This window comes from Schistocerca cancellata, chromosome 3, assembly GCF_023864275.1.
Source record: "Schistocerca cancellata isolate TAMUIC-IGC-003103 chromosome 3, iqSchCanc2.1, whole genome shotgun sequence".
In the NCBI taxonomy this organism is placed as follows: domain Eukaryota; kingdom Metazoa; phylum Arthropoda; class Insecta; order Orthoptera; family Acrididae; genus Schistocerca; species Schistocerca cancellata.
The window spans coordinates 511,065,452-511,078,192 of NC_064628.1; the positions used below are offsets into that span (position 1 = coordinate 511,065,452).

General features: G+C 46.6%; 1 protein-coding gene across 1 annotated transcript in view; it reads left to right on the plus strand.

The window, feature by feature from the left end:
• Positions 1 to 1,964: 1,964 nt before the first annotated feature.
• The window catches only part of LOC126176385 (uncharacterized), a 29,736-nt gene continuing 18,959 nt past the window's right edge, over positions 1,965 to 12,741 (plus strand). The window contains exons 1-5 of the mRNA XM_049923543.1: positions 1,965 to 1,968; positions 3,464 to 3,639; positions 6,032 to 6,140; positions 6,249 to 6,518; positions 9,529 to 9,890. Of these exons, the coding sequence (XP_049779500.1) occupies positions 1,965 to 1,968; positions 3,464 to 3,639; positions 6,032 to 6,140; positions 6,249 to 6,518; positions 9,529 to 9,890 (921 nt within the window). The remainder of the gene's footprint in view (positions 1,969 to 3,463; positions 3,640 to 6,031; positions 6,141 to 6,248; positions 6,519 to 9,528; positions 9,891 to 12,741) is intronic.

The following is a 12,741-nucleotide window of genomic DNA, read 5'->3' on the forward strand; positions in this document are numbered from 1 at the left end:
AGTGAAAATCTCATTCTGAAAAGCTGTTGTCCCTTTACTTCCCACAAATCTCAAAACGTCTTTACCTAAAGCCTAAAACAGATTATAAGGCCTTCCTCCTTTGTTGCTGGTGGATCTTCCTGGTTGCAGGGTCGTGAACCATGAAACTTTTTTTTACTCACTGTGGTTCAGTAATTATCGTATAGCAGTTAAACTTGGTGGGTTTGCTAATGCGTTAATGCGGAATTGATTTACACTGGAAAACAAATTAGTTCCAGTTCTGGTCAGCACTGCATATCGAAACATTTCTATACGTCTTTCTTGTATTCACAGGTCCAGATTTGCCCCTGGTGGCCAAAATTGTAACTAATTTTTTTCAAGCATAAATCGGTTCCTTGTTCAAGAATTAGAATATCTACCAAGTTTCGCTGCCACCCGATAGTTACATCTCACACTTGACCTCTCTGAGTAGCTGCATTTTACCATGGTACCACGACAAGGAGGGCTTGACCAGCAGATAAAATCCCTGTCAAAGATGAAACTTAACTATCGAACAATCGTCAGTCAAAGATAAAACTTATATATCAATTCTGCAGGGCTATAATCCCACGTAACTCTGTATGAAACGTTAGGAATAAAAAAGTTTCAAGAACCACCACCACACAACCAGAAGGTTACCAGGAACTAAGACAGTTCGCGCAAGCTTCCATTTGTATGGTCTTCTTCCTTTGAAATTTGTTTCTCTTCTTTTCGTCCTAAGTTTTGCTCATTTTCACAGTTATTTTCAGAACTCAGTAACGGATAGGAAACTATTAATCTCAGCGTTTGTTATATTTTCCTTAGCCACAAGTTTCAGTAATAAGCATCTTCAGTTTATCCATAAAAACAAACAATTATAAAAGTCCAACAGTTGAAAATAGTCATTTGACGAAGTTCTTTTATAGCGAGCTGTACAGGCAGCGAAAGCCATGTGAATTCTTTTTGTGTTTCGCCACTGAGAGTTACTTTGCATTTCTGCGAGCAGGGCTTGGCACGTGATGAAGCTCGCGACAGCATGGCGGCTGGCGGCGCTGCTGCTGGCCACGACAGCGGCGGCCACAGCGACGGCGACGGCGGACTCTGAGGACTGGTCGTGGGGCGGCGGCCGCGACGCCAGGACGCAGCAGCTGGCGCCCTCCGCCCCCACGGCGGCCGCCTCCGCCCCCGGCGCTGGCGTCCCGCCCTCGGCCGCTGACCCAGGTGAGGCGGCGCTCGGGCGCTCTCTACCTCTCCAGTAACGCTAGAGCTGGAGATCGGGCCCCCGTCCGCACTTATGAATTTTAAAATATTGTAAAGTTTTAACTTACTGGGAGACTGAGTGGTGTTGGCTGGATGCCCTCCATGTTTTTCTGGTGGCTAAAGGCAGTACCAACCTTCACCGACAAGTCCAAGCATGGAAGAACCGTCATGAACACTTCAGACTACACATTAGTACAGATAACATTTTTTTTTTTTTTGTCTGGTTACTAACACACAGCGTCAGTGTCAGATCCGGTCCAACTGTCTCGGTGGACAAGTAAGAGGAGACTCAAAGCATCGTCTGAATAACAGCCGAGCATAGCACTTTGAAGGTGTAGCGGTGAAACTTTAAGTTCCGTGCCACCCTCCGACGGTGGAAGGACAGAAGAGGGGTGCAGCAATGCGACAACTCTATGGTCATGGAGAAAAGTGGCTGGACGTGAACAGGCCACTGCTAGTGTCTGTACGAAACGGTCAGAAAAACGTGGTCGTATTGCGCCTATCGTCAGTCACAGCCCGAATCCGAGTCCTCCAGGATGGTGAGCGGAACGGTGCCAGCGCCGTGGAACTGTAGTGGCGATGGTTTGGAGTCCAGCGATTGTCTCACGGAGGACGTCCACTTTTCTGTACAGTTCTCGAGCCTTACGGCGAATGGTAGTCTTGAGTATAGAGAATACTTAACACCTCTTATCATAGATCTGCCAAACATGAGTACATTCAAGTACTTTCGCTCAAAAAACGCTGACAACGGCTCGCCCCTGCCCGAAATCTGAAACCCCATTAGCAATGCATCGCTTAAATAGCGGACAATAAATGATGTGCTTTGTAACAAGAAGATACCGGACCGACTCATGCCGAATTTACACGATCCAATCACATTATTGTGACCACAGCCTATGTTCGACGTCAATGTGCCATAACAACTCAAAGACAACAGGTGGCAGCACTAGCGAAGAAAATATGTGGAATGTCGGGGGAGACAGAAAATACAGCAGTTGCTGTCGTAATGCGAAATCGGAGCAATTTTATCTGACGCCCAAAACGGCACGATCATTGGCTTTCAGGCCAACGGAGGAAGCATTTCTGATACGGCTAAGTTTCTAAACTGTTCGCGTGCCGACATGGTAAAACATACCGTGCATGGCAAAATGGCACTATCCAAAATAACCGACGCAACTGTGCTGCAGCATGGGACATAGATGGCAGATGACTCCTCAACGAAAATTCAGCTAACGTTGCTGCGTATGGACCTCCCCAGCAGGCGCCTCGTTCGTGCAGCCATGACATGCTCATTCTTCGTTTTTGGCGAAAAAACGTGGTCAACTTGCTAGAAATATTCAAGGGTCTCTTAACGAAATTATCTGAGGCTGTCAGTTTTCCTAACATACCTGCGTTACGAGGTATGAAACAAAACCGCAGATCTATTTTGCAGGAAGCAGACTATCGAGTCGTAGTTGGATCAGATACATCACTACGCCAAGTACACTTCGCAGATCTTCTTGCCCTTGATATGACAATGAACAGAAAGTTCTACTGTTTCTTTCGTGAAGAGATACATAGAAATGAGCATTACGGAAAGTTTTTTCCTAAGATACAGGAAGTGTAGAATAAATGTTTTTCGATATCCCGCATTATGTGTCACTTTTTTGACGGAGTACCAATAAAAGCTTCGATTCGCAGTAAAGTGCATCTGTCTGGTAGAACTGTACACTTACGTAGCTATAACAAAAAATGTCTTTTTTTTTTTTTTTTTTTTTTTTTAAAGTTACTTCACAGCCGTTGGCAATTGATTAAATTAAGACATGTTTCTGCTGACGCTGTAAGTTTATGTCCTACTTCTATTTGCTATTGGCCAGTTCCAATCTCACGGTGATCATCAAGCATTTTCATGTACATGGTCATCCGTCTACTGTTTATAGACCGTACACGAAGTCAAAAACTAAAATATTAGAAAGAATGCCGCGGCGTGTTGCATCCAACGTTGTCAAACCACGGCGTATCGACAACTGTTACTGCACGTGTGTGCACCTTGCCTGGTAACAGTAGACATATGTCCATATACAAGCAAATGTTTGACAATGAGGTGGAAATTTTGAAAATAAGCGCATACTTGTCTTCATTTAGAAAACGTAGTGGTTAGAAGTGAACTGGTCACCGGCTAGGAGTGAGCCCGGTTGCTAGCAGAGCGCTCTCGTCTTGCCCGCAGGCGTGCTGCAGCAGGTGGTGGACTCGATCCTGCAGTCCGGCCGGCAGGGCCGCAACCTGGACGGCTACGACGACGTGTACAGCGACCCCAACGTGCAGCACGCGCTCACCGCCGGCAACGACACGCAGGCGCGCCACTACATCCGCGAGCGCCTCTGCAACCTGGGACTCATGGCGGTCAGTACCACATCTCCACAAAGCTGTGTCGCTGCGCTACAGCCAAGTACATATTTAGTGGAACACTAATGCAGGGGCAACTTCTCTGGTGCGCTTTCCATTCCGATTTTTGAAAGAGTATGGCCTTACTGCTGCACTCAGCGTCAGTCATTGATTTCTCCCAATATTGTGTGTCTACCTACTTAAATTCGAGCACTATCAAAGACCTTCATATCTGATGTTCATTGTCCTTCGTACCCGTATTAAACTGACAGATAATAACAATTAACTCGCTGGCTCTCCATAGATCTTTCCACACCGTGTGGACTGCAATAGACACTGGTACTGGAGAGACTGCAGAGCATATCATCCTGTTACCGGTGTCCTTCCAAGCGCTGCACTCACATTCTGGAGAAGTGTGGTTCAAAATCCTCTGCGTCATCAACATTTAGATTTCCCGTGGTTACTGCTTGTGTTTTGTCTTTGAAGACATAGTCGCTGAAAAGTCGTTAAGAGTTACTTTCCTCTCTACAAAACGTCCAAATGAATTAAAATTCTATCCATCCTTACGGCAAGACTAGAACTTACTTCCTTTGCTCATCCATATTCCTCACCGACAAATACAGGTAGCCACACCAGAAAAGAAGCACAGGATGCCTAAAATGTATAGACGAACAATTGTAATGAAACACACATGATTTTCGATTATCTCAGATTTATGTTGAATAAAATTTGCTACCAGTCACAACTGGGGATTGATTATTTAAATCGCGACCGGTATCGGGCTTAAGACCATCTTCATGTGACTATGCATCCAGTTTTATGCTTCCATCTTCAATGTTGTAGCTCACAGTTCAACCTAAAAGGGAAGTTACACGCTGTTGACTATGGAGGCGTAAGTTACACCACTTGATGTGGCAAAATGCCAATGTACTTACATATAGATGGTGTTTCGAAATGATGACAAATGTGCCATTACAATTTGGATACATATGAAGTATCCATATCGTAAAAAAAATGTGCAATAACAATTTGAATTTTCCATCTATATGTAGGTACATTCATCACTTTTCGCTTTGCCGCATCCAAGGTTTCACTAATGTCTTCCTAGTCAACATCACGCTAACTTGTCGTTTAGGTTCAGCAGGGAACTCCAAAACTGAATCTCGACGTAGGAAATTGAATGGATGATAACCTGAAGATGAGCAGAAGCCCGAAACACCTTCAGTTGTGACTGGTAGTGTATTATATTCAACGCACCCTTTAAAGGACCAGCTACGGAGCTGGTTGTTTCAGGTTTATGCTTAGCCTTACAATGTAAACATAACATACATAAGAGCCTTCATGGAGTATTATATGCTGCAAAATTTCATTTTTTATTTTAAAAATACTATGAACAGAAACCCAGGTTTCTAACATATTTCCTAGAGTCCTTTGTTACCGTTAGGATTTCACCAAATCCGAGGAGGGGGGGGGGGGGGGGTGCCAGTTGTGGGTATAGATGCACGATGTGCCGGATACGCTGTCATTCAACATCTCATTCAGAGCTGAGAGACGGCACTGAGCTCCATTTGCGCAGTGAGTCTGCACATCTCCTACAGTTTCCTTTCATTCTGTTCAGTGTAGGCCAGTGCTCACGTTGTCCCTCAAACACCATATCTTACACGTATCCTTCGCCTACCAATCTAATCCATCCAATGGTCTTCTTTAAAGTCATACGCTTGCAGCATGTGGCATTAGTCTGAAGATTATCACGGGCTGATCGAAAACGGTTATGCTGTTTTGAAATACCCACACTATTATGTCGTAGAAATGTGTGACAAGAATAATGGAATTTCGCATGGTTTACTGCACTGTCGGGAGTCTTCGAACGCATAATTTCTGCATTCTTGTCACACCACATAGGTCATCCATGCTTTGTCACATGACTGATTTTCAATTTTCATTTGGCTGCGCAGCTTCTGTGCGTCTTTCACACATTAACTACAGTCTGATCCATGAACGATGGCGGTTCGTGTAGCTCCTGACACGGACGGGGATTGTATTGTTGCCGGTTCAAAGCAACTGTTGCAGTAAGCGCATACTTGTGCTCTGCGCTTGAAGAAAGCGTGTATACTGCAAATTATGTCTCTCGCTTGCTTATGTAGAATTTGTCGCTTACCACTACCAGCAGCAGTGACAACTCGCCAGAAATAGAATAAAATAACTCGCTACGATCACGTTTAATACTCACATTGGCTACGATTTTCACAGCAGAGCGCTCAGAACACTAGTGAACGCTCATTGGCTGTCGGAGAATACGTGACGTGGATGCGCGGTACAAACTTAAATTCGCCCGCCATCGTTCAGGACTCCAAATAAGGTGTAGTGTACGAAGCAGGAATGTAATTTCCGGTCACGCCTGCCCCCACAGTGCGACGACGTGGTGCCGAAGCGGCCGTACGTCGAGCCGCACGAGCTGATCTACGCGCAACCCGTGGCCATCAAGCCGGTGGGGCATCCGATCCCGGCGGTGCCGGTGCGCGGGCCCCCCAAGAGGCTGCCGCCTCCGCCGCCCCCGCACCACATCCCCCACATCCCCCACAGACCCCCGCGCCCCTACCCGCCCGTGCCCGGACCCATCTACGGAGCGCCTAAGCCGCTGCCGCCGCCCGTCTACGAGCACGGCTTCGACGGCCCGGTGGCATCGCTGCCGCCCCTGAGGCCGCCCACCAAGGGCCCCATCGACGTGGTCGTCAACTCGCACAGCGGCGTGCAGCAGCACGTGCACCACCACTACCACCACGGCGAGGCGGGAGCCGCGATCGTGAAGCCGGTGCCGCTGCTCGACCACCAGCCGGCCACCGGGCCCGCCTCCTTCTACGAGCCGGGCCACACCTACGGAACGAGCGCGCCGGGCGGCGGCTTCACCGGGAGCTTCGCCGGGGGCAGCGGGGGAAGCTTCACCGGCAGCTACGGCGGCAGCAGCAGCGGCAGCTTCAGCGGCGGCTACGGCGGAGTCGGCGTCGGTCCCTTCTACAAGAAGGAGCTCTCCCTCAAGGCACCTCTCAGCGGTGAGTATCTCAGCGGGCCGCCACTCTCTTCTACTCTGCGACAGCCCGTGCGAAATATGGAATCAACATTGCTTTCACTACCCAGCTGATACTGTCATCTTTCCATAGTCAGGTACTTGTGCAAAAACGTGCTGCATTTTTCCAAAGTGGGTCCATCCTAGATGTCCTCATAATCGAATAACGCTTATTTCAGGACTTTTTCTACTTCCTTGATTTCTTTCCTTTTCTTATCCGGTAGTTTTCGCCACCGTAGCTCATTGGTCAGCGTGTCCGGCTGCAACGCGGAGAATCTGACTTAGATTCCCAGTACTGCCAGGGGTTTTTCCTTTGTGGTAGGACTGGACTGGGATGCACTCTGCCTCGTAATGCCAGTTGAGCTGATACTTGACTGAAAAGTAGCGGCTCCAAGGTAAAAAAAAAGCCGACAATAGCCGGAAGAGCGGCGTGTGACCCCATGCCCCCCCTCCCCCACCCCCAATATCGCATCCAATGAAGCCAATGGCAGAGGATGACAAAGCGAATGGCTGATCCCGATTGGAATATCAGGGCCAAATGTAGGGTTTCGCTTTGCTTTGCTTATTGGGAAATTAGCCAAAATCTTTAGGGCTAATGATACGCTTTCGAGTCTTCAGTCTAGTATTTGAAGAAGAGTACTCAGCCGGTCGTCAAATTATTGTCCACAAAATGGAATCAACAACTCTACTGATCACCTGTCAGCATATTATTAATCGGTCACGCCGAGAAAACCTGGTAGGATTGATAGTATTCGATACATTCCAGTCACATGATCTTTAAAGGCAACTACTCAGCTGCTGATCACAAAAGTTGTCCTGTGAATGAATATACGCAGAATGGCAAAAAGATGTGCCGAGTATGACGCTCGAATGTTACGCCTAGATGCGGAATATGGGGAGAGTGTAGACATTATATGAGAGGTTTCTAGTACCACTTGTCAGTACGTCGCGAGTTAACAGATTTTGAACATGGAATGATAATAAGGACAATATTCATAGCAAACCGGAGACTACCCAAGAATTCGGATTCAGAGGGGAACAGTGTCTAGGGTGGTTCTTTAACGTCACACGAGTATATGTTTTACGAACGGTCTTCATATATTCTTCGCAGAACCATACAGGGCGATAGAGTTCTACAGTGAGGTGGCAAAAGTCAAGGGGTTAGCGATAAGCACACATACAGATGCGTGAAGAATCGCGTTCACAAGGTACAAAAGAGCACCGCATTGGCGGAGCTGTCATTTGTACTCAGGTGATTCGCGTGAAAAGGTGTCCGACGTGATTCTGGCCACATGGCGGGAATTAACAGACTTTCAGTGCTGAATGGTACTTGGAGGTAGAGGTATGGTATATTACATTTAGGAAGTCGTCAGGGAATTAATCACTGCGAGATCCATAGTATCGAGAGTGTGCGCAGAATACCACATTTCGGGGATTAGGCCTCACCATGCTCAACGCAGCGGCCGACGGCCTTCACTTAAGACCGAGAGCAGCGGCGTTTACGTAGAGTTGACAGTGCTAACAGAAAAGCAACAATGCGAGAAATAACCACAAAAATCAATGTGGGCCGTACGGACCTACATCGTACGTATCCATTAGGAAAGTGCAGTGAATTATGGCGCTAATGGGCTATGACGACAGACTAGAGTGCCTTTGCCTTTGCCTTTGCCTTCGCATGCGGCACCTCTCCTGAGCCGGTGACCATATCGGTTGTACCCTAAACGAGTGGAAAGCGGTGGTCTGATGAGATGAGTCCCGATTTCAGTTGGTAAGAGCTGATAGTTGGGTTGGAGTGTGGCGCAGACCGCACGAAGCCATGCTAAATTGTCAACAAGTCTGCAAGTCGGTGGTAGCGCCATAATGGTGTGGGCTGTGTTTACATGGAATGGGCTGGGTGGTTTTGTTCGGTTACTTGAAGATCATTTGTAGCCATTCACAGACTTTTTGTTCCAAAACAACCGTGGAAATTTTATGGATGACATTGCGCCACGTCACCGGGCCGCAGTCGTTCGCGATTGGTTTAAAGAAAATTCTGGGCAGTTCGAGCGAATGATTTGACCACCCAGATGGCGAGACATGAATTCCATCGAACATTTATGGGACGTAATCGAGAAGTCAGTTCGTGCACAAAATCCTGCACCGGCAACACCTCCGCATTTATGGACGACTATAGATGCAATGAAGTTCCAACAATTTGTTGAGTCCACGCCACGTCGAGTTGCTACACTACACCGGGAAAAAGGAAATCCGTCACCATATTAGGAGGTATCCCATGACTTGTCGCCTCAGTGTACTATAAGTCAGACCGCTGCCAATTTGAATGAGAGGCGTCAAGAACCCACTATTACCGCACTGTACGGAGATAAATGTACTGAATAGAAAGCGGTGGTCGACGACCAGCATCACATCACTGCGTTTCTGTGACCTTTAGCCACTCACTGTCTCTATGTACATCGTGACTGTATCACTATCATTATTAACAACTGTCTTTGAAGACAGTGAGCCTGTCCTTATTTCGTCTCTAGTTTCTCGCTTAGCCCTCTATCGTTTATTTCAAGGCACTCTGCTGCAAACAAGGCCTCCCATCATGCGACATTGTCTCGACTGGGAAGGTTTTCCTCATTTATTACGAATTACTGACAAAGCGAGGTAGTCATGAGAAGGAGACTAGCACAGGGAAAGAGGAAATTCCTCTCCATAAGAAGCCTACTGGTATCAAACATAGGCCCTAATTTGCACCCTGTATACGGCTACACTCATTGTAACAAAAGAGTCATCTGATGTGCTGCCTACGTAAAGTGTAGTAAACTGTACGCAGGTGTGAGACGTACGCGCATGCGCAGGTAACGGCCTGGGTTCGTCGTACGCGGGCAGCGGCGGCGGCAGCAGCGCCGCCTACGAGACGCCTCGCGCCGACGGCGGCTACTACACGCAGGACTGCGTGTGCGTGCCGCTGGAGCAGTGCCACGATTTCGGCCGCAAGGAAGACGGCCTGCTGATCGACCCGCGCAACCTGCCCTCCACGATCGAGGCCATCGACGACGGCGCCGTCTACGTCACTGACGCCAACGGCACTGTGGTGTCCGTGACGCGGCACGCCAAGAGGGACGGAGAGGCCTCCAACGCGACTGCCGCAGACGACCAGGAGACGGGCACGAGCAGCAGGCGGCGCCGGGACGCCGAAGAGAACAGCAACGTCCAGCCGGTAAGTAGCGCGCCGGCGCCAGAGAGCACCAGCCAGGGGACGCTTCATTCCGGTCCTGAGTAGCAGTCACCATCCCGACATCGCTCCTTCCAAACCCATCGCAGTGCGAATAATTCTCCGCATGGGAAACTGATTACCACAAAATCTGTAATGGACAAGCTGATCTCATGCACTACAATGCACAACAGGTTCTATCTGGATGTCAGTCTTGCTCTGTACATGATGCTGGATAGTGGGAATCGCAGCGATAAATTATTTTTATTTGGAGCACACAGGCAATTTTTTATAATTTTCCACGCAAATTATTTCCCTTTACTTCCAATCGATTTTGAAGCCTTTTATGGGCCCATCTTCAGACATTTAGGCACAGCTATCTAAATGAAATACACTAGCAAATATATCTTTCCGCTGTATGACACCTCTGGACTAAACAAAATAGTAACTTACTACTTTGAATAGGACGCTACTTTTACCTTAGTATTTTGTCAATTTTGTATCGATAGGTGTAGTCCAGCTACAAGATATACAAGGTATGCCTAAATACCTGGGGACGAAGCCATAAGAGACTTTGGAATCGATTAATTGTAACTAGAGCAAACAGCAAACACAAATGAGTAGAAAATTAGCATGAATGTAAGCTGTGTGCTCCAAAACAAAGTTAGCCCTAAGCACAGGTAAGGGTTGTTGGGAACGAAATAGGAATCCCGCATTGCTGTCCTGGGTAAGGTCTTGGTGGTTTTCTCCCATCTCTTACCAAACATACTGTGTGTACGATTGTGATGAGCGTTTGTGCACAGTAGTGTTGTGTTTGTGTTATTATGGTACAGCAAGCGATGCTTTCCTCAACACGAAGACTGGTTTGAGCCTGCTTTACTAGGCGTGATCTTATTTGAAGTGATCTGTCTTTGCTTTTTTCGACTAGTCACTTGCAGAGGGATCTAAAGTTTAACATGGATTCCGAATCACGATGCAGTTTTCTCATTGAATGACTAATCATTATCATAGTCGAAACACGAGGCAAATAACAGGGAAAAAATTCTAGCGCCGTACGTCTGGAACAAAGTGAAGGTTTTAGCTGTCGTCTTCTCCACTCGAGTAGCATCAAGGAGACCGGTGAACTCTAGAAAATGTACCTCTTCATTCCTTGTCGGTCAAATATGGTGACGGAAATTACTTCCACCAACAGATTCCAACCCGCTAAATGTAGATCGAGCACCACAGAACTGTCTTCCTTTGGCCACCTCATCTAAGGAGCTGGATTGTTTCTCAGTAAACTGGTCCTAGGTTTCACACCTAACGCTAATCTCAACCACTTTAGTACAGAAACATGTTCTTTTTCAGAACTGAAGAACACTGCTCAGCAAAGTTGAGACATTTCAAAGATGTAAATGTAGTATGATTTTATTGGCACTATTTGCTTTATATGGCTGCCTGAAATACGAGCAACTGTAGCCGTACGACGTGCATTACACTTTGCCAATTCCGTAAGTGTAGCAATCATCTGATTAACATGGCCAGAAAGGATATTCAAAGGCCACTGTCAGGGGAAGTTAACAAAATAAGGGACAGAACGTTTCATTGCTTGGTATCCAATTAATCACACAGCATTCTTTGTTTAGGTTGCTAGGAAGTTCTCAAAACGCGAAGAGTTAACGAAAGAAGGTGCGTTGCACCACTGATTTGGTCGTTTATAATGAAACTTAGTTTTGTAGCAATAAAGAAGCTTTCATGTGATAGACTGATTTGGGGAGCTTGGTCAAATCAGTCTTAGAACTATCACAACAACAACAATGTAACATTCATCGGAAATTAGTTGAGATGTTGTCCGTTACCAGTGAACCGGAATGAGGCGTCTGCGCTAACTTCTGCATCGTTTGAGCATTGATCTGCTGTGCTCAGCGCATTGGCTGTTTCTTATGATAATGACTAATTTTATTGTAATAGCAGAGGCGGTTCTGTTGATAATGCTTTATAACCTTGCACTTACTGTATATAACACCTCACAAAAGCCTCGCTTGTACAGCTAAAATTTAAACCTGCTTTTTGTAGCGTGAGGTGACGGAAGACCCAGATGTGGCCAGCACATCTAACACTGAGTCCGATGCCAGTGGCGCTTCTGTAGACGCAGTAAGTTACTCACACTGCACACGCATAAGAACATATGCACATTTCCTTCAGTTGCAGTTTATTGATAATCTGTCGATGGAGCAAGACGTCATCTTCTGTGCTGGTGCATCTGTGTTACAGGGCTCAAAAGGCCACAAATCGATTTATTTCCAGCAATTCCACAATATTTGCAATAGTCGATTAAAGTACATAAACTATCCTGCAACGTAAATATCAGTGATTACTTTTTAATCTAGCGATTTGTACTTCAATGATTCTGTTTCTTTATTCAAACAGCACTGATCGTTCTCGTCCACTCTTTATCACTTAGTCGGATGTCAGAAATGCTGGTCCACGGCTAGGTATATGGCCGCGGACATAGGTGATCGGCCAAAGACGCCGGTACATGAGAGATACGTTCTGCATTGTGTATGGTGAATGGACATTCATACTGTTTCACTGCATGCATCCATTTTTCCCAACACCTATCGGAACGTTGTGAAACGGTCACTTGTTTCAAACCAAGCTACGAATCACGTCTTTGAGCAATATCCTTAACCTATCCATCACCGCCATCCTCTCCTCCCAAAGAGGCACGTGGGGTTCATTCCTGGTTCAGTTGACTAAAAACATTTAGTAGTTCACATCTACTAAGAAACCTAAAAACCTAACCAAACCATCATTAGATAGAAATTTATTACAGTAATTTTTACTAATAAAGTGTAGTTTAGAGAGGATGTAACGA